The 22,448-nt window shown below is 43.7% G+C and overlaps 1 protein-coding gene across 1 annotated transcript in view; it reads right to left on the minus strand.

Moving 5' to 3' along the window:
• Window positions 1–22,448, minus strand: part of LOC118366124 (transmembrane protein 150A-like) — a 72,266-nt gene that overhangs the window by 29,389 nt on the left and 20,429 nt on the right. The window contains exon 5 of the mRNA XM_035748545.2: window positions 6,957–7,024. Within this exon, the coding sequence (XP_035604438.1) occupies window positions 6,957–7,024 (68 nt within the window). The remainder of the gene's footprint in view (window positions 1–6,956; window positions 7,025–22,448) is intronic.

Raw genomic sequence — 22,448 nt, forward strand, 5'->3', positions numbered from 1 at the left:
CAGGATGCTCTTGATGGTGCAGCTGTAAAACCTTTTGAGGATTTGAGGACGCATGCCAAATCTTTTCAGTCTCCTAAGGGGGAAAATGTTTTGTCGTGCCCCTCAACTGTCTTGGTGTGCTTGGACCATGTTAGTTTGTTGGTGATGTGGACGCCAAGGAACTCGAAGCTCTCAACCTGCTCCACTATAGCCCCGTCAATGAAAATGGGGGTGTGCTCGGTCCTCCATTTTCTGTAATCCACAATCATTTCCTTTGTCTTGATCACATTGAGGGAGAGGTTGTACCACACAGACAGGTCTCTGACCTCCTCCATATAGGCTGTCTCATCGTCGGTGATCAGGCCTATCACTATTGTGTCATCAGCAGACTTAATGATGGTGTTGGAGTTGTGCCGGGCCGGGCCATGCAGTCATGAGTGAACAGGGAGTACAGAAGGGGACTGAGCACGCACCCCTGAGGGGCCCACGTGTTGAGGATCAGTTTGTCGGATGTGTTATTACCTACCCTTACCACCAGGGGACAGCCTGTCAGGAAGTCTAGGATCCAGGATCCATCAGTTTCAACGTCAACAGTGAAGAGGCGACTCCGGGATGCTGGCCTTCTAGGCAGAGTTGCAAAGAAAAAGCCATATCTCAGACTGGCCAATCAAAATAAAAGATTAAGATGGGCAAAATAACAGACACTGGACAGAGGAAGTCTGCCTAGAAGGCCAGCTTCCCGGAGTCACCTCTTCACTGTTAACGTTGGAATTTATGTTTTGTGGGTACTATTAAATGAAGCTGCCAGTTGAGAACTTGTGAAGTGTCTGTTTCTCAAACTAGACACTAATGTACTTGTCCTCTTGCTCAGTTGTGCATCGGGGCCTCCCACTCCTCTTTCTATTCTGGTGAGATACAGTTTGCATTATTCTGTGAAGGGAGTAGTTCACAGTGTTGTACCAGATCTTCAGTTTCTTGGAAATTTCTCGCATGGAACAGCCTAACATGCTGACCAGACCGGACCTCACGCGTGCCAACGAGCGTCTGTGTTGCCAAGGGCTAAATTAGAAGTCATTCCTATTTCTGATGCAGATCGCGCTGCAAGTCCTGCCTCTCCCATCTCCTCATTGGTTTATAGAAGCAGGTAACCACGTGCCATCTCCTCAATGGTTATATCCACGTGGTTGATTGAAAGACTAACTGTTTTTGCCCGGTTGTCGTGGTAACTGCAAGCTAGCTAAATGGGACAAATTAGCTAGCAAGTGCAAGCTAACTAGCTAAATTGACATACATGTTTAATGCTTTTCGACCTGTCCCCAAATTAATGTCATTGGTTCAGTTGGTTTTGATATTTGAACCTGCGTGTTGTGATTGCGTTTGGTGTAGGGGGACAAAATAAATTTATGCACGACACAAGCGCACAGTCGGTTTAGGTTCCGTGTAAGGCTTAAGAGGGTGTGAACGATGTTGAATGGGTGTAGACAAAGAAGAGCTCTCCAGTAGGTGTACCAAAACATTCAGTGTACGATATACAATTTTCTATTATGCTGCATAGGTGGTGTCACAAATACCTTTTCAATAACCAAAAATCGTATATTTTCAGCTGTTTGAAGCTGGTGTACAAAACCGAAAGTAAATGACGCAAAAACGAAACTTAAGAACGGGAAGCATAGCGCACATAGGACAGATCCACCGCTTCTTAGACTTGCTTTCAATGACAATTACACATTTCTATGTGAATTTGGTTGGGTAGCCACAAAAGTTACATATTACACATTTAAGCTCCATTTCTCAATGTCAACCTCTTGCCCTTTATCCCTAGTTCCTACACCAGATATCTCCAATCCTCAAGGGCCACAGTGCATGCTGGTTTTCATCCTGAACTTTTAACCAGAGAATGTTTTTGTCCAAAAAAAATCACCAAACAGTAACATTGGTGTATAAATAAGATCTAAGGTCCAGGGAGAACAGAAAAAAATGGCAGGACTGTGTGTAGCCTAACTCAAGGCCCTGAGGGGTGAGACAGACACCTATGGACCAGAGTATGGTATGACTCTGATAGTAAACTGACTCCGCAGCAGTCACTGACTGAACCTATAGGGTGTGATCCATCCCTGAGCCCTTGTTCTATGCACAGTCCTACACATCTTCAGCTCACCACCAGCCAACTATAATAACATCCTATTGTTTCAGCCAGACCTCAGGGACCCAGTGTGTGTGTGTGTGTGTGTGTGTGTGTGTGTGTGTGTGTGTGTGTGTGTGTGTGTGTGTGTGTGTGTGTGTGTGTGTGTGTTGACTGGATTATGTAACTGATGACTTTAAGAATGTTAAGAAGAATATGTTAACTGTTAACTGTTAAAAGGCTTATAAGGCTACACTAAGCTAAGTCATCTATACTCAACGTTGTTTCAAAATGTCCAGGCGAATGCCCACATACACAGAGAGTGTAGAGCTCAGACAGAGCATGACCCTAGCTCAGGGGTCATGGTTGAGTAAGAGCTCCAGACCAACATAGAGACTTTCACTGCTGGGTGTCAGGTGGTTCACACTGGACTGCTACAGACAGAGAGCTGGCAGCTGTCCCACCTCCCCCCCTACCACCACATATACACACAGACCCACACAGTCAAATGTGTGTCTCACTAGCAGAAACCAAGGCCATAACAGAGACTCAGAGTGGTCATAACCACAACATGATGACCATTACAGTGCTCCACATTCTTTTGGAGAGATTGGAAACCCAAATTGGTCTACACGGACATGTTCTGGCCTGGTTTAGGTCTTATCTGTCGGAAAGATATCAGTTTGTCTCTGTGAATGGTTTGTCCTCTGACAAATCAACTGTACATTTCGGTGTTCCTCAAGGTTCTGTTTTAGGACCACTATTGTTTTCACTATATATTTTACCTCTTGGGGATGTTATTCGAAAACATAATGTAAACTTTCACTGCTATGCGGATGACACACAGCTGTACATTTCAATGAAACATGGTGAAGCCCCAAAATTGCCCTCGCTAGAAGCATGTGTTTCAGACATAAGGAAGTGGATGGCTGCAAACTTTCTACTATTAAACTCGGACAAAACAGAGATGCTTGTTCTAGGTCCCAAGAAACAAAGAGATCTTCTGTTGAATCTGACAATTAATCTTAATGGTTGTACAGTCGTCTCAAATAAAACTGTGAAGGACCTCGGCGTTACTCTGGACCCTGATCTCTCTTTTGAAGAACATATCAAGACCATTTCGAGGACAGCTTTTTTCCATCTACGTAACATTGCAAAAATCAGAAACTTTCTGTCCAAAAATGATGCAGAAAAATTAATCCATGCTTTTGTCACTTCTATAATATAATAATAATAATAATAATAATAATAATAATAATAATAAGGTTAGGTTAGACTACTGCAATGCTCTATTTTCCGGGCTACCCGGATAAAGCACTAAATAAACTTCAGTTAGTGCTAAATACGGCTGCTAGAATCCTGACTAGAACCAAAAAATTTGATCATATTACTCCAGTGCTAGCCTCTCTACACTGGCTTCCTGTCAAAGCAAGGGCTGATTTCAAGGTTTTACTGCTAACCTACAAAGCATTACATGGGCTTGCTCCTACCTACCTCTCTGATTTGGTCCTGCCGTACATACCTACACGTACGCTACGGTCACAAGACGCAGGCCTCCTAATTGTCCCTAGAATTTCTAAGCAAACAGCTGGAGGCAGGGCTTTCTCCTATAGAGCTCCATTTTTATGGAACGGTCTGCCTACCCATGTCAGAGACGCAAACTCGGTCTCAACCTTTAAGTCTTTACTGAAGACTCATCTCTTCAGTGGGTCATATGATTGAGTGTAGTCTGGCCCAGGAGTGGGAAGGTGAACGGAAAGGCTCTGGAGCAACGAACCGCCCTTGCTGTCTCTGCCTGGCCGGTTCCCTCTTTCCACTGGGATTCTCTGCCTCTAACCCTGTTACGGGGCTGAGTCACTGGCTTGCTGGGGCTCTCTCGTGCCGTCCCTGGGGGGGTGCGTCACCTGGGTGGGTTGATTCACTGTTGTGGTCGGCCTGTCTGGGTTGCCCCCCTTGGGTTGTACCGTGGCGGAGATCTTTGTGGGCTATACTCGGCCTTGTCTCAGGATGGTAAGTTGGTGGTTGAAGATATCCCTCTAGTGGTGTGGGGGCTGTGCTTTGGCAAAGTGGGTGGGGTTATATCCTTCCTGTTTGGCCCTGTCCGGGGTGTCCTCGGATGGGGCCACAGTGTCTCCTGACCCCTCCTGTCTCAGCCTCCAGTATTTATGCTGCAGTAGTTTATGTGTCGGGGGGCTAGGGTCAGTTTGTTATATCTGGAGTACTTCTCCTGTCCTATTCGGTGTCCTGTGTGAATCTAAGTGTGCGTTCTCTAATTCTCTCCTTCTCTCTTTCTTTCTCTCTCTCGGAGGACCTGAGCCCTAGGACCATGCCCCAGGACTACCTGACATGATGACTCCTTGCTGTCCCCAGTCCACCTGGCCATGCTGCTGCTCCAGTTTCAACTGGCCTGGGCCCTAGGACCATGTCCCAGGACTACCTGACATGAGGACTCCTTGCTGTCCCCAGTCCACCTGGCCATGCTCCTGCTCCAGTTTCAACTGTTCTGCCTTACTATTATTCAACCATGCTGGTCATTTATGAACATTTGAACATCTTGGCCACGTTCTGTTATAATCTCCACCCGGCACAGCCAGAAGAGGACTGGCCACCCCACATATGCTCTCTCTAATTCTCTCTTTCTTTCTCTCTCGGAGGACCTGAGCCCTAGGACCGTGCCCCAGGACTACCTGACACAATGCCCCAGTCCACCTGACTGTGCTGCTGCTCCAGTTTCAACTGTTCTGCCTTATTATTATTCGACCATGCTGGTCATTTATGAACATTTGAACATCTTGGTCATGTTCTGTTATAATCTCCACCCGGCACAGCCAGAAGAGGACTGGCCACCCCACATAGCCCGGTTCCTCTCTAGGTTTCTTCCTAGGTTTTGGCCTTTCTAGGGAGTTTTTCCTAGCCACCGTGCTTTTACACCTGCATTGTTTGCTGTTTGGGGTTTTAGGCTGGGTTTCTGTACAGCACTTTGAGATATCAGCTGATGTACGAAGGGCTATATAAATAAATTTGATTTGATTTGATTTGATTTGGTCAGATTGTAGTAACCCTGAAGATGACATGCCAAAAGTGTTTCTCAAATTTCATCAGAACCATAAACTAATGAGCTAAGACATCTGCTTCTATATACTCTAAAGAAGCATTTCCCAGATGCTTTTATCTGAACAAAAGCAATGTTTCTTCAATTTATACCGACCATCTAAAGCTCCCTCTCCCTGTTTTCTATCCAATATGGCGTGATTGGCTATCTGTGTTCTCTGTGAGGTCAAGTCAGAGCGAAGTCAAGGAGAGCTCTTATCGAGGCTCCGGGAATGAGAAATGTCCTGGGCTACATCCCAAATGGCTATTCCCAATATAGTATTAGTGTACTACTTTTGACCAGAGCCTATGGGCCCTGGTCAAATGTAGAGCACTATGTAGGGAATAGGTTGTCATTTGGGTCACAGACCTGCACTCAAAGATGTAATGTTAAAGCTGCCACAGCCAGCCAGCAGACCTTAAATAGCAGCGCTCATCAGTTCTCCTCTCCCGTGATAGTAGGGTAGGGACACACACACACACACAATTAAGTGATAATGCCAAGAAGCCAGTGTTTGGAGGAGATTGGCACAGGTGTTGTTAGGCCCGAGATGAAGTCGATACCCACCAAACCGTGCCAGTATATCCTCCAAAAACCGGCTTCGAGGACATTATCACTTTTATACAACGGGGGACCAACCTACTTAAATAATGATTGACAGATTTTCATTAAAAACGTTATTGATATGAATTTATTCATACTATAGTCCCGAAACAAACCCAGGGTTGCTACCGATGAATGTCCCATTGCCATACTGGCTGTCAGCGTTCCTATCCCTTGCTTGCCAGCTAGCCAACTACGGCGAATTTACAGTCACGTGGAACAGTGCAGACAGAATAACAACAGTAGCTGCATTTATTTAAGTTGTTTTGTAGTGACATTTATTTGGATACTTAATAACAATGAGCTAATGAAGCACAATTTCACCTGGCATAGAAAATGTGCTCTCTCATTAGGGCACTGTTGTTCAGAGGAGCTAGCCAACAACATAGCTAACACAATCACTTCAAACTGAAGCTGGAAACTAGCTACACTTCATTTGACCTTTTTTTCCAATTGACATTTCTTTGTATATACCAATAAAATGATGCCAGCTAATTCATGATTTCAATCTACACGTTCATTACTATGGAATAGTTGAAGATTGAATTTGAATATAGAAACAAAGTTGCAAATGTCAGAGAGACAGACAGTGAGGTTTATACAAATCTCCACTGTTGAAAACTAAATGTTAGTCTAAAAGAAATGTGAGATAATGTCTAAATGCTTTATATAGTGGATATCAAGTTCATAACTTCCCTGGCTGGGCTGATGAGACAGTGGATTGCGCAGTCAGATGGAACAAAGTAAATAGGCATTTTAACGTCAGATTTAGCCGGTGGCAACTTGTGGAAAAGGCACCGGCTGGAATGCACTTTTAACCAATCAGCATTCAGGATTAGACTCGCCCGTTGTATAACTATGAACACACACACAAACAGCCATAGACATTCGCAGGCATACACACACACACACCATGCAGAGCTGGGATGGCTCTCTTATGCTTGGCATGTGTCCTGCTGCCCGCCCGGCCCACACAGACATAGTGTATAACATACACACCCGCACACACACACAGGCATGCCCAGCGCTGTGTATCTATGGGGTGGGCTCAGCCACAGCTGGGAATCATTGACTGGAGCTGTTACTCAAACTCCAACACACACAGGGAACGACACGTGCATATGATGTATGAGTGTATGTGAGTGAAGAGTATAGACTCACCCATGAAGGATCCAGTGCTGCAGATGAGGCTGAAGAAACAGCTTTCTGGAGGAAGAGTGCCACATTTACTGTTGAAGACAGCAGAACAGCCAAAAGACAAATCAGATCACCGCCAAACATCAACAGACAAAGAATGTCTCTCGCTCCGTGTGTGTGTCTAATCTGCCCTTTCTCAGTTGGATAAAAGTCTGTCCTCTGTTCTCCTTTCCTCCGATAAATGGTCGCCATATGTAGGAGGGTGTAAATTTGTTAATAGGTGAACAAAGGAGTTTGCTCCTCTACTCAGGATTTTAAGGTGTATCCTACCACAGAAGAGTTTTGAAATCCTTTGAAACTGTGGTTTCCTCGGAGGAGAAAAGCATGCACAGACATTGAAAAATGATACGATTACTTATCAATTTGTCAAAAAAATGTCTAGCATAACTAGTTACATTTCTTTTGACCACTTTACATAAGATGGCGTAGCAGTCAGACGTCTTTGTCTTGTCTCGTCCCATGTATACATATTTTTCTTTGCATTCTTTAAATATTTTTCACAAACCTCAACTTCAAAATACTCTCCTGCAACCCACCTCACCCAATGTGGTGTGGATCTGTTTATTTTCTAAAGTATTTCTATTTACCTCCGAACTGGAATACCTCAACTGAAGCTGGCTAGCTAACTAGCTACCAGCTATCAGTCAGCTTACCACTGCTAGCGGTCATCAGCTAACCTTTAGCTCGGAAAGCTGTCGCCAGTTTGTACAACGCGTTACAAGCCTGAGCATACCGGACCTATTTTTCTCTCCATATCCCCGGATTCCTACCGCAAACGATGAACCTTTTCATCTGGATCATCGCAGCAGGCTAACCGCAACCCGGGTTGACTACTCCTGGCTAACGTTTCCGTCCTGGAGCTAGCACCAACTAGCCTGGAGCTAGCCCATACTAGAACCATCCAGGGCCACTCCTGAAGCCCACTCCTCAGCTACAATATCCGGACCCTTCTACTGCCGGTACGGGGCACGGAACCCCACCGATCCTTCACGACTGGAATACCGACATAATTAGCCCGAGGTTCCCAACAGGGCCCTCAGGCGCGACGTCCCCTGAAGGCCCATTCTGCTAGCCGTGGCCTGCTAGCTATCTAGAGCATATTGGACTGTTAGCTGATCCTTCAGCCAGTTTCTTGGACCACTCTACCCATTTTGCCAATTAGACTTGGACCCCTCTGCTACTTGGGACCCTACTAATTCCACAACTGGTCTATCGACATCACCACATGAGGAGGCAAAAACAGACTTTCCCCCATCGCGACGTTCCTGTAAGGCCCTTATGCTGGCTTGCTAGCCCCGGCCTGCTAACTGCTAGCCCCGGCCTGCTAACTGTCTGAATCGCCGTGTCCCCAGCCAGCCCAATCACTCACTGGACCCATACGATCACTTGGCTACACATGCCTCTCCCTAATATCACTATGCCTTGTCCATTACTGTCCTGGTTAGTGATTACTGTCTTATTTCACTGTAGAGCCTCTAGCCCTGCTCAATATGCCTTAACCAACCATGTTGTTCCACCTCCCACATATGCGATGACATCACCTGGTTTAAACATCTCTAGAGACTATATCTCTCTCTCATCACTACTCAATGCCTAGGTTTACTTCCAATGTACTCTCTTCCTACCATACCTTTGTCTATACATTATGCCTTGAATCTATGCTATAGTCCCTAGAAATCTGCCCCCTTTACTCTCTTTTCCAAAAGCCGTACCCTTAGCCGTACCCTTATCCTACATCTCCTCTGTTCCTCTGGTGATGTAGAGGTTGATGTAGAGGTTAATCCAGGACCTGCAGTGCCTAGCTCCACTCCTATTCCCCAGGTGCTCTCCTTTGTTGACCTCTGTAACCGTAAAAGCCTTGGTTTCATGCATGTTAACATTAGAAGCCTACTCCATAAGTTTGCTTTATTCACTGCTTTAGCACATTCTTCTCCGCTGTGCAATCTGGTTTCCGAGCCGGTCACGGGTGCACCTCAGCCACACTCAAGGTACTAAATGATATCATAACCGCCATCGATAAAAGACAGTACTGTGCAGCCGTCTTCATCGACCTCGCCAAGGCTTTCGACTCTGTCAATCACCAAATTCTTATCGGCAGACTCAACAGCCTCGGTTTTTCGGATGACTGCCTTGCCTGGTTCACCAATTACTTTGCAGACAGAGTTCAGTGTGTCAAATCAGAGGGCATGCTGTCCAGTCCTCTGGCAGTCTCTATGGGGGTGCCACAGGGTTCAATTCTCGGGCCGACTCTTTTCTCTGTATATATCAATGATGTTGCTCTTGCTGCGGGCGATTCCCTGATCCACCTCTACGCAGACGACACCATTCTATATACTTTCGGCCCGTCATTGGACACTGTGCTATCAAACCTCCAAACGAGCTTCAATGCCATACAGCACTCCTTCCGTGGCCTCCAACTGCTCTTAAACGCGAGTAAAACCAAATGCATGCTTTTCAACCGATCGCTGCCTGCACCCGCATGCCCGACTAGCATCACCACCCTGGATGGTTCCAACCTTGAATATGTGGACATCTACAAGTACCTAGGTGTCTGGCTAGACTGCAAACTCTCCTTCCAGACTCACATCAAACATCTCCAATCAAAAATCAAATCCAGAGTCGGCTTTCTATTCCGCAACAAAGCCTCCTTCACTCACGCTGCCAAGCTTACCCTAGTAAAACTGACTATCCTACCGATCCTCGACTTCGGCGATGTCATCTACAAAATGGCTTCCAACACTCTACTCAGCAAACTGGATGCAGTCTATCACAGTGCCATCCGTTTTGTCACTAAAGCACCTTATACCACCCACCACTGCGACTTGTATGCTCTAGTCGGCTGGCCCTCACTACATATTCGTCGCCAGACCCACTGGCTCCAGGTCATCTACAAGTCCATGCTAGGTAAAGCTCCGCCTTATCTCAGTTCACTGGTCACGATGGCAACACCCATCCGTAGCACGCGCTCCAGCAGGTGTATCTCACTGATCATCCCTAAAGCCAACACCTCATTTGGCCGCCTTTCGTTCCAGTACTCTGCTGCCTGTGACTGGAACGAATTGCAAAAATCGCTGAAGTTGGAGACTTTTATCTCCCTCTCCAACTTCAAACATCAGCTATCCGAGCAGCTAACCGATAGCTGCAGCTGTACATAGTCTATAGGTAAATAGCTCACCCTTTTTCACCTACCTCATTCCCATACTGTTTTTATACTGTTTTTATTTATTTACTTTTCTGCTCTTTTGCACACCAATATCTCTACCTGTACATGCCCATCTGATCATTTATCACTCCAGTGTTAATCTGCAAAATTGTATTATTCGCCTACCTCCTCATGCCTTTTGCACACATTGTATATAGACTGCCCATTTTTTTCTACTGTGTTATTGACTTGCTAATTGTTTACTCCATGTGTAACTCTGTGTTGTCTGTTCACACTGCTATGCTTTATCTTGGCCAGGTCGCAGTTGCAAATGAGAACTTGTTCTCAACTAGCCTACCTGGTTAAATAAAGGTGAAATAAAAAAAAAATTTAAAAAAATTCTGCCAACCCGGATGTCCTAGCCGTGTCTGAATCCTGGCTTAGGAAAACCACCAAAAACTCTGAAATTTCCATCCTTAACTATAACATTTCCAGACAAGATAGAACTGCCAAAGGAGGCGTTTTTGCAATCTACTGCAGAGATAGCCTGCAGAGTTCTATCTTACTATCCAGGTCTGTACTAAAACAATTTGAGCTTCTACTTTTAAAAAAAATCACTTTTCCAGAAACAAGACTCTTACCGTTGCTATAGACCACCCTCTGCCCCCAGCTGTGCCCTGAACACCATATGTGAATTGATTGCCCCCAATCTATCTTATGAGCTCGTGCCGTTAGGTGATCTAAACTGGGACATGCTTAACACCCCGGCCATTCTACAATCTAAGCTTGACGCCCTCAATCTCACACAAATTATCAATGAACCTACCAGGTACGACCCTCTCTTTCTAAAATTATCTGCCGAAATTTTTGCAACCCCTATTACTAGCCTGTTCAACCTCTCTTTCGTATCGTCGGAGAATCCCAAAGATTGGAAGGCTGCCGCGGTCATCGCCCTCTTCAAAGGGGGTGACACTCTAGACCCAAACTGCTACAGATATAGATATATATATATACTGCCCACACCTGCCCGACCATCCAGCATCACTACTCTGAATGGTTCTGACCTAGAATATGTGGACAACTACAAATACTTAGGTGCCTGGTTAGACTGTAAACTCTCCTTCCAGACTCACATTAAACATCCCCAATCCAAAATTAAATCTAGAATCGGATTCCTATTTTGCAACAAAGCATCCTTCACTCATGCTGCCAAACATACCCTCGTAAAACTGACCCTCCTACCGATCCTCGACTTTGGCGATGTCATTTAGAAAATAGCCTCCAACACTACGCAGCAAATTGGATGCAGTCTATCACAATGCCATCCGTTTTGTCACCAAAGACCCATATACTATCCACCACTGTGACCTGTATGCTCTCGTTGGCTGGCCCTCGCTTCATACTCGTCGCCAAACCACTGGCTCCAGGTCATCTACAAGTCTCTACTAGGTAAAGCCCCGCCTTATCTCAGCTCACTGGTCACCATAGCAGCACCCACCCGCAGCATGCGCTCCAGCAGGTATATTTCACTGGTCACCCCAAAGCCAATTCTTCCCTTGGCCACCTCTCCTTCCAGTTCTCTGCTGCCAATGACTGGAACGAACTGCAAAAATCCCTGAAGCTGGAGACTCTTACCTCCCTTACTAGCTTTAAGCACCAGCTGTCAGAGCAGCTCACAGATCACTGCACATAGCTCACATGTAAATAGTCCATCCAATCTACCTCATCCCCATACTGTATTTATTTATTTATTTATTTATCTTGCTCCTTTGCACCCCAGTATCTCAACTTGCACATTCATCCTCTGCACATTCTACCATTCCAGTGTTTAATTGCTATATTGTAATTACTTTGCCACCATGGCCTATTTACTGCCTTACCTACCTTATCCTACCTCATTTGCACATAATGTATATAGATTTTCCTATTGTATTATTGATTGTATGTTTGTTTTATTCCATGAGTAACTCTGTGTTGTTGTATGTGTTGAACTGCTTTGCTTTATCTTGGTCAGGTCGCAGTTGTAAATGAGAACTTGTTCTCAACTAGCCTACCTGGTTAAATAAAGATTAAAGTTTTAAAAATAAACATGTATTTTGGAATTCCATCTATGTAAACATAATTCGCCTGATGACACACTAGCAGAGAAGGAGAGTCTTTTATACAAGTGCATTTGTTTCCACGTTTCCTCTCCTTGATTACGTTGAAACTTTTTCAAAAAGAGGTGAGGACGAAGAAAAGGACACAAGTATCGAGGAAATCCAATTCAGAAAAGGCCTGAGTGATCTCCTCTGCAACAGCATTTGACTTTTCACCTACTCTTCTAGCCTGTGTTCTAGGAAAATGAAGTGAAGGAACCATCCATTATAGGGGGGGAGGCAATCAGTCATAATACCGCCCTCCTGCCTGCCTGCTTTCGAGTGTTTTTGTGTGCGTGTGTGTTCCTGTGTACGTGCGTGAGTGTGGCCTGTCTGCCTGGTCCTGTCTCCTGTTAACACCAATCCCTCTCAGCTGACTAGACCTCGCCACTGTCACACACGCATACTAAAAAGCACGCACACAAACACTCGAAGACAGACACTAAAAAGCACACACAAACAAACACATACAGACAGACACTAAAAAGCACTAAAAGATTTCTCATTCATAGCCAGATTGGAGAACCATTCAAGAGTAATTGCAACTTCTAGAGGCAGGATATCCTGTAAGCTTTATCAATACCATATATTTACATTCCCCCTAGTCTTTCATAGAAACCATATATTTACATTCCCTAATGGTCCTTTGATGTTCAAAGCTCTGGGAATGGGAGAGGCTAAAGAAAGCACAAGTCTCTTTATTCTCTCACTCCCCCCCATCTGAAAACAAACTCCTCTTTTCTGGGGAATTGACTGTGTGTGTGTGTGTGTGTGTGTGTGTGTGTGTGTGTGTGTGTGTGTGTGTGTGTGTGTGTGTGTGTGTGTGTGTGTGTGTGTTTCAAGTTTTAATGCCACGTGCACAATACAGTGAAATGCCTTTCTTGCACGCTCCAAACCCAACAATGCAGTAATCAATATCAATGTAGCACAACAAAAAAAAACAAGTTTAAACAAAAACACAATAAATAAAAGAAAAACAATGTAGTAAGATGCTATATACAGTCCCAATACCATATTTAAAATATGCAGGGATACTGGAGTGAAAGAGGTAGATTTGTATATGGGTAAGGTGACTAGGCATCAGGATGTATGATAAACAGAGTAGCAGCAACATACATGATGATTGTATGCAAGTGTGTGTAGAGTCAGTATAAGTGTGTGTGTGTGTGTGTGTGCATATCAGGCATGTGCAGACCCATGCCTTCCCACCCTTTCCTGCATCCATGGAGGAAGGCAGGAAATCTCAGCCGTCAGTTATTTTCAGAAACAGGAATCACACACACACACACACACACACACACACACACACACACACACACACACACACACACACTATGGCTAGGAATAGCCAGGGACCTCACAATACGATATTAGCCCAAGACTTTGGTGCTGATCCGATATGTATTGCGACTCTCACGATTCTATATGTATTGCCATTCGATACTGTGATTTTATTGCGATTCGATGTTCCAAACATATCGCTCACCATATGTCTGCTACAGAGGGACAAGAGAGAAATAAATAAAAGTGTTGCAAAAAAAATGGCTCCCTATTTAAAAAGAAGATGGAGAACAAGTCATGAATGGAAAATACTGGAGTTTTGGTGCAGGTACAGCCAACTAGAGCAAAAAATAATATTGTCAAAACGATACGACATATCGTCAAAAATAATATCCCAATATGTAACTGTATATATTTTTCTCCATCACTAGTATGCAGACATGTGCACGTGTGTACTTTAGACACGTAATTGTGCACACGCAAACTGTTGTGTGTGACTATACACACAATCACAAGTGTGCACAGTCCCTTTGAGCTTCAGTCAATGAGTGCCAACTGGCTGGCGACTCAGGTCATGAGAAACAACAGCACCTTGTTCCTATTAGAGAGAGAGAGAAAAGGAGGAAACAAAGGGAGAAAGGAGGAAAGAGAAAGGGGTGGTGAAGTGCAAGTGAGAGGGAGGGAGAAAAAATTAAAACAGAAAGGCAGCGGCTACTCTTCCTGGGGTCCAAACAGGAAACAAAACACAAATATAATACGTAATACAATGCAAAATACATAAAAATGTCTCTTAACAGTGCACATGTTGCCGTAAGGTATTCTTTCATCCGTTTTTTAAAAATCTGGTTTTATTGCTCGCTTGAGTTACCTGGGGTGGCAGAGAGTTCCATGTAGGCATGGCTCTATTTAATACTGTGCGTTTCCCAGCCTCTGTTCTGGACCTGAGGACTGTGAAGAGACCTTTGGCTGCATTTTTTGTGTTGGACTGATGAGTGTTCGAACTGTGTGCCAACTGCTTGAGCAGACAGTTCGGTATCTTTACCAAACAACATCAGGGCTGCCAACTTCTGAAAAAAGATTGGAGTGAGATTTGGTATGTGAATTTCATTGCCCCCTGACATAACCCCTAGATGGAAAATGAGTGTTTTAAAGTGAATTTCCTGCAATTCTAAATATTTTGACATGGCTTATCCGTGGAGGAAAAAAAGAAAAAAACAGAGGTCAGGTCTGTTCAGGATGCTTTGAACCTTAAATTATAATTTTAAAAAGTTGACTTTGTTACTCTGTGATTTTTGGGGGATGAAATCCAAAGTAAAAAAATTATATTAATGGTTGATGGCAATGGGTAACCAAATCATAGATTGCAGTCTCCTTGTCCATAGACAACTTTCAAGGTAAGGACACAAACATTTTGTCATTTGGGTGAACTATCTCTTCAAAATAAAGATAGAAGAAAATCCTGCTTGCTCTCCAGGAGGGTTGGCCTCCCTGAACTTCTGGGTGTTTGAAAATGTTCTTGTTAAAACAATTTCTCAAAATCACCCAAACTTTATGAAACATCTAATGAATATTCAGGTGGCTTATGCCTACTAGTTGAAGATCCTTGCCATCACCTTACTCTACATAGACAAAATATGATGAGTTTATGAGTTGTGAATACCCCTACCATCTCTGCCTAGCATGTGCACAATACTAAAATGTAAAAAAATGTCATTTGATTCATGGATCATGTAATATCCAATGCTTATTTGTATGACTTATTCAAACCTGTTAGTAAATGGCTGCAAAAATACATAGCCTCATATAACTCATTTTCAAAGACACAAGTAGCCATATAAGATTTCAAATATGGGATTACACTGGCAAAATTGGGAAGAAGTGTAATAATAAAATATGTGTGGGGAATAACAGTAGTGTTCAGTAATGATCCTATATTAAGCCCATTGTTAAGGAGAATTGTTCCACTGATCAGATTAAATTAAGTAAATAAATTAAATCTTCAGAAGACAAGATTACATAAATGTCCCCCGAAACACTAACCAAATAATTGTTATATTTATTGTCCCCTCTAGAATAAAACATATTTTTGGGTTCACAATCTGTTTGAAAAAATATTTTCACAGTTAGAAATCTGGTCACCCTACCAAATACTATAGGTCTGTCTGCTGCCTTTTCGTTGTCACAGCCTAAACGCTAAACGAGGGGACTAATGCAAGTGTCGATTAAATCGACTTTAGCACATGCTGTTAAAAGGCTGCATTCTGCAATAAGGACTGAAGTAACAGCAACCTAATTTTGTTGACAACATTGTACATAAAACAGCACTACAATGCTACTCTTTCCAGAGTTGTATAAACTCAGCAGAGAACGTTCTCAGCAGAGAAGCTCCACTCTAATCTTGAGGGGTGTTTCTTTAAAACATTCATCCAATCCCCTTGATCCCTTACATAACTAGACCAATCACATGCTTCAATGTGCCGCTGTTCACAGTGCTGTGGCAAGACAGGACAATGATCGAGGTTCAGTTCCTGATGTTAAATTGCAGGTGCAGATGATCCAATTTCAAAACGATTTAGAGTTGAAAAGTTAATGAATTGACTATGCAATGGACCAATTAAAAATAAAAGTAATACTTCTCAATGAGTGAGATATAAGAGGTGTACCGTGAGAAGAGGGTCAAATGCCTGTCTCAAGGCCAATGCGTGAGAGTTGGCAACTCTGCAACACCTCGCACAAAGACCAATAGTGATGCAGTCAATCTCTCCTCAACTTTGAGCCAGAAGAGATTGACATGCATACTGACATTCACCCTCTGTGTACAGCAATACGTGCTGCTCAGAGAGACATCAGAGATTGTAACATTCTTTGTTTCACGGAAACGTGGCTCACTCGAGACACGCTATCAGAGTCGGTACAGCCACCTGGTTTCTTCACACATTGCGCCGACAGAAACAAACATCTCTCTGGTAAGAGAAGAAGGGCGGGGGGTATGCCTTATGATTAACGAGACGTGGTGTGATCATAACAACATACAGGAACTCAATCCTTTTGCTCACCTGACCTAAAATTCCTTACAATCAAATGGTCGACCGCATTATCTACCAAGATAATTATCTTCGATTATAATCACAGCCGTATATATCCCAGCCAAGCAGACACATTGATGGCCCTGAATGAACTTCATTGGATTCTATGTAAACTGGAAACCACATATCCTGAGGCTGCATTCATTGTAGCTGGGGATTTTAACAAGGCTAATCTGAAAACAAGACTCCCTAAATGTTAACAGCATATCGAATGCTCTACCCGGGTGAAAAAAAATCCTGAACCATTGTTACTCTAACTTCCGCGATGCATACAAAGCCCTGCCCCGCCCTCCTTTGGGAAAATTAGACCACGACTCCATTTTGTTGCTCCCAGCCTATAGACAGAAAATAAAACAGGAAACGCCAATGCTCAGGTCTGTTCAACGCTGGTCCGACCAATCTTATTCCATGCTTCAAGATTGCTTTGATCACGTGGAATGGGATATGTTCTGCATACCGTCGGACAACAACATTGATGAATACGCTGATCAGGTGAGCGAGTTTATTAGCAAGTGCATTGTTGATGTTGTACCCACAGAAACTTATAAAAACTTTCCCCAACCAGAAACCGTGAATTGATGGCAGCATTCGTGCAAAACTGAAAGCGCGAACCACTGCTTTTAATCAGGGCAAGGTGACCGGAAACATGACCGAATACAAACAGTGTAGCTATTCCCTCCACAGGGCAATCAAACAAGCTAAGTGTCAGTATAGAGACAAAGTAGAGTCACAATTCAATGGCTCAGACACAAGAGGTGTGTGACAGGGTCTACAGTCAATCACTCAGTCATCATGAAGTGCTTTGAGAGACTTGTCAAGGACTATATCACCTCCACCCTACCTGACACCCTAGACCCACCCCAATTTTCTTACCGCCCCAATAGGTCCACAGACGACGCAATCGCACTGCCCTATCCAACATGGACAAGAGGAATACCTATGTAAGAATGCTGTTCATCGACTACAGCTCAGCATTTAACACCATAGTACCCTCCAAACTCATTATTAAGCTCGAGACCCTGGGTCTCGACCCCACCCTGTGCAACTGGGTCCTGGACTTTCTGACAGGCCGCCCCCAGGTGGTGAGGGTAGGAAACAACATCTCCACCCCGCTGATCCTCATCACTGGGGCCCCACAAGGGTGCGTTCTCAGCCCTCTCCTGTACTCCCTGTTCACCCATGGCTGCGTGGCCATGCATGTCTCCAACGCAATCATCAAGTTTGCAGACGACACTACAGTGGTAGGCTTGATTACCAACAACGATGAGACAGCCTACAGGGAGGAGGTGAGTGCCCTCGGAGTGTGGTGTCAGGAAAATAACCTCACACTCAACGTCAACAAAACTAAGGAGATGATTGTGGACTTAAGGAAACAGCAGAGGGAACACCCCCCTATCCACATCGACGGGACAGTAGTGGAGAAGGTGGAAAGTTTTAAGTTCCTCGGCGTACACATCATGGACAAAGTGAAATGGTCCACCCACACAGACAGCGTGACAGCGCCTCTTCAAACTCAAGAGGCTGAAGAAATGTGGCTTCTCACCAAAAACAACAAACTTTTACAGATGCACAATCAAGAGCATCCTGTCGGGCTGTATACGGCAACTGCTGTCTGGCCTGGTACGGCAACTGCGCCGCCCACAACCGTAAGGCTCTCCAGAGGGTAGTGAGGTCTGCACAACGCATCACCGGGGGCAAACTACCTGTTCTCCAGGACACCTACACCACCCGATGTCACAGGAAGGCCAAAAAGATCATCAAGGACAACAACCACCCGAGCCACTGCCTGTTCACCCCACTATCATCCAGAAGGCGAGGTCAGTACAGGTGCATCAAAGCTGGGACCGAGAGACTGAAAAACAACTTTTAACTCAAGCCATCAGACTGTTAAACAGCCATCACTAACATTGAGTGGCTGCTGCCAACATAGTGACTCCATCTCTAGCCACTTTAATAATTAAAAATTGGAGGTAATAAATGTATCACTAGTCACTTTAAACTATGCCACTTTATATAATGTTTACATACCCTACACATCTCAAATGTATATACTGTACTCTATACCATCTACTGGATCTTGCCTATGCCTTTCGGCCATCCATATAGTGGTGTGGGGGCTGTGCTTTGGCAAAGTGGGTGGGGTTATATCCTTCCAAATTGGTCCTGTCCGGGGGTGTCCTCGGATGGGGCCACAGTGTCTCCTGACCCCTCCTGTCTCAGCCTCCAGTATTTATGCTGCAGTAGTTTGTGTCGGGGGCTAGGGTCAGTTTGTTATATCTGGAGTACTTCATCCTGTCCTATTCGGTGTCCTGTGTGAATCTAAGTGTGCGTTCTCTAATTCTCTCCTTCTTTCTTTCTCTCTCTCGGAGGACCTGAGCCCTAGGACCATGCCCCAGGACTACCTGACATGATGGCTCCTTGCTGTCCCCAGTCCACCTGGCCATGCTGCTGCTCCAGTTTCAAATGACCTGAGCCCTAGGACCATGCCCCAGGACTACCTGACATGATGACTCCTTGCTGTCCCCAGTCCACCTGGCCATGCTGCTGCTCCAGTTTCAACTGTTCTGTTCTATTATTTGACCATGCTGGTCATTTATGAACATTTGAACATCTTGGCCATGTTCTGTTATTTGACCCCCATGCTGGACCTACAGTGCCCCAGGACGACCTGACATGATGACTCCTTGCTGTCCCCAGTCCACCTGACTGTGCTGCTGCTCCAGTTTCAACTGTTCTGCCTTGTTATTATTCGACCATGCTGGTCATCTATGAACATTTGAACATCTTGGCCATGTTCTGTTATAATCTCCACCCGGCACAGCCAGAAGAGGACTGGCCACCCCACATAGCCTGGTTCCTCTCTAGGTTTCTTCCTAGGTTTTGACCTTTCTAGGGAGCCACCGTGCTTCTACACCTGCATTGCTTGCTGTTTGGGGTTTTAGGCTGGGTTTCTGTACAGCACTTTGAGATATCATCTGATGTACGAAGGGCTATATAAATCAAATTTGATTGATTGATTGATATATTTATGTACATATTCTTATTCATTCCTTTACACTTGTGTGTATAAGGTAGTTGTTGTGAAATTGATAGATTACTTGTTAGATATTACTGCATGGTTGGAACTAGAAGCACAAGCATTTCGCTACACTTACGTTAACATCTGCTAACCATGTGTATGTGACAAATAGAATTTGATTTGTTCTGGACCAAATGCAATTTTCCAACTGGGCAGTAGTCTAGGTTTAACAAAACTAGGTCCCGTAGATCCTGACTGGTTGATTTAGAAAGAAAGCAGAGCAAAGCCTTATAATGGACAGACCTCTTTCTATTTTAGCAATTATTTTCTTTACAATGACAGCTTTCTATCTAGGGTGACACCCAGCAGTTTAGTCTCCTCAACTTGCTCAATCGCCACATTATTCAGTAATAGATCTAGATGAGGTTTAGGGTTGCGTGAGTCTTTTGTAAAAGAAAAACAATCGTTTTTTTAGTTTCAGAGATATTTAACACCAGCCTATTACTAGTCAGCTATTCAAAACCTGACTGGAGCTCTATGTGAAGGGTGTCAGTTATTTATTTTACTGTCGTATCTGAAATGTATAAGGTTGAGTCGTCAGCGTACATAGACACACAGGCTTTATTTAAGATCAGTGGAAGGTCATTAGTAAAAACAGAACACAATAATGGCCCAAGCCGGCTGCCACACTCAACCAAATTTGCATTAGAGAGGCTTCCATTAAAGGAAACCCTCTGTTCTATTAGATAGGCAACTCTCAATCCATGATAAGGCAGAGGATGTAAAACCATAACATTTCGTTTTTCCAGAATTAGCATCAATGATATCAAAAGCTGCACTGAAATATAACAAAACAGCTCCCACAATCTTCTTACTATAAATTTCTGTCAGCCAATCATCAGTCATTTGTGTCAGTTCCAAGCATGTGCCCTTCCCTAAAAGCATGCTGGGAAAGTCTGTTGTCAATTTGTTTTCTGTAAAATAAAATTTTATTTTGTCAAACACGTTTCTTTCCAAACGTTTGCTAAGCACCGGTAACATGCTGATTGGTCGGTTGTTTGAACCATGAAAGGGTGCTTTGCTGTTCTTGGAGTGGAACAACTTTTGCCTCCCTCCAGACCTGAGGGCACACGCCGTCTTCTAGGCTTAAATTGAAGATGTGGCAAGCAGGAGTCTCAGTGTTTTCCTCTAACAACTTCAGCAATTTACCATCCAGGTCATTGGTACAAGATGGCTGATATTGTTTTACTATCACCTCTTCCACACCAACTTTGCTGAACTCATAACAGTGCTCGTCTTTCATTATTTGGTCCATTATGCATGAATTTGAAGGCTCAGTGGTTGTTGTTTGCATATCATGCCTAAGTTTGCTAATCTTGTTGACAAAAAGTTCTTAAAGTGGTTGGCAATATCAAAGGGTTTTGTTGTGAACAAGCCATCTGCCTCAATGAAGGATGGAGCAGAGTTCACTTTTTTGCCTAGAATTTCATTTAAGGTACTTTTTAAATCATTATTTATATCATTTTCTTTGTTCCATAGTATAGTTTCTTCTTTTTGTTTAGTTAAGTTACGTGATTTCTCAATTTACTGTATGTATGCCAATCTGCTGTGTTGTCAAGACTTATTTTCTATTCCCTTTCCCTCATCCCTCTCAGTCATACAGTTTTTCAATTCATCATCTATCCATGAGGATTTGGAAGTTCTTGGCAGGCCTATCAGTAACCGGAATAAGTCATTTAATAAGCGATTCAAGTGCGGTGTCAGGTTGTTCCTCATTACACCCATCAGACCAACAAGGATTCTTCACATCTTTGACATAGGAATCATTGCAAAACCTATTGTATGATTGTTTATACACAATTTTAGGTAAAGTCTATGGAACTTTGTTTTTTCTAGATATGGCTATTATATTATGATCACTACATCTGATGAGTGTGGATACTGCTTTTAGGACAGACTTCTGCCGCATTAGTAAAGAGGTGGTCAATACACGTGGATGATTTAGTTCCTGTTCTGTTTTTAAATACCCAGTAAGATTGACTGATAACCTAAACCAGATTGCAGGCATCGGTTACAGTTTAAAGGTTGTTTTTTTGTGGACATCTTAATGTCAACCGGTCAATATTTAAATCACCCAGAAAACATGCTCCTCTGTTTTTTTCTCACATGCATTATCGAGCATTTCACACAGTCCAAATACTGACTTTTAGCACTGGGTGGTCTATAGAAACTTCCTACGATAATAGGCTTTAAGTGAAGCAAACTAATCTGTAGCCACATTACTTCCATGTCATCGGACATGAGATCCTCTCTCAGCCTAAATGGAACATGACTCTGGACATATATAGCAACACCTCCATTTGAATTTCTATCTTTCCTGTAAATTCCATAACCATGTATAGCTACTACTGCATCATCAAAGGAATCATCTCCATGTGATTCAGAGATGGCCAGAATATGAATGTTTTGTGATGTAAGTAAGATGTACATTTCATGAACCTTGTTTCTTAGGCTATTCTGAGAGGCTGATCCGAGGTAGACATTTCAGTGACATTTGAACCAATGGTAATGAGTGAGCTGACCACAGTGGGCTTCTTCCTAAGGCAGACAGTTTCAGCGCAAACAGCGGAATTCAATTATACAGACATATGATCATTCACTGTTAGCTCTGATCAATACCATCAGAGCTAACAGTTAAAAGAACATGGATTAGGTTACTTACATTGACATGACTTTCTCTGGGACATAATATATCCTAGCTGTGTCTGAATCCTGGCTTAGAAAGACCAC

The sequence above is a fragment of the Oncorhynchus keta genome, chromosome 2 (genome assembly GCF_023373465.1).
Source record: "Oncorhynchus keta strain PuntledgeMale-10-30-2019 chromosome 2, Oket_V2, whole genome shotgun sequence".
Lineage (NCBI taxonomy): Eukaryota > Metazoa > Chordata > Actinopteri > Salmoniformes > Salmonidae > Oncorhynchus > Oncorhynchus keta.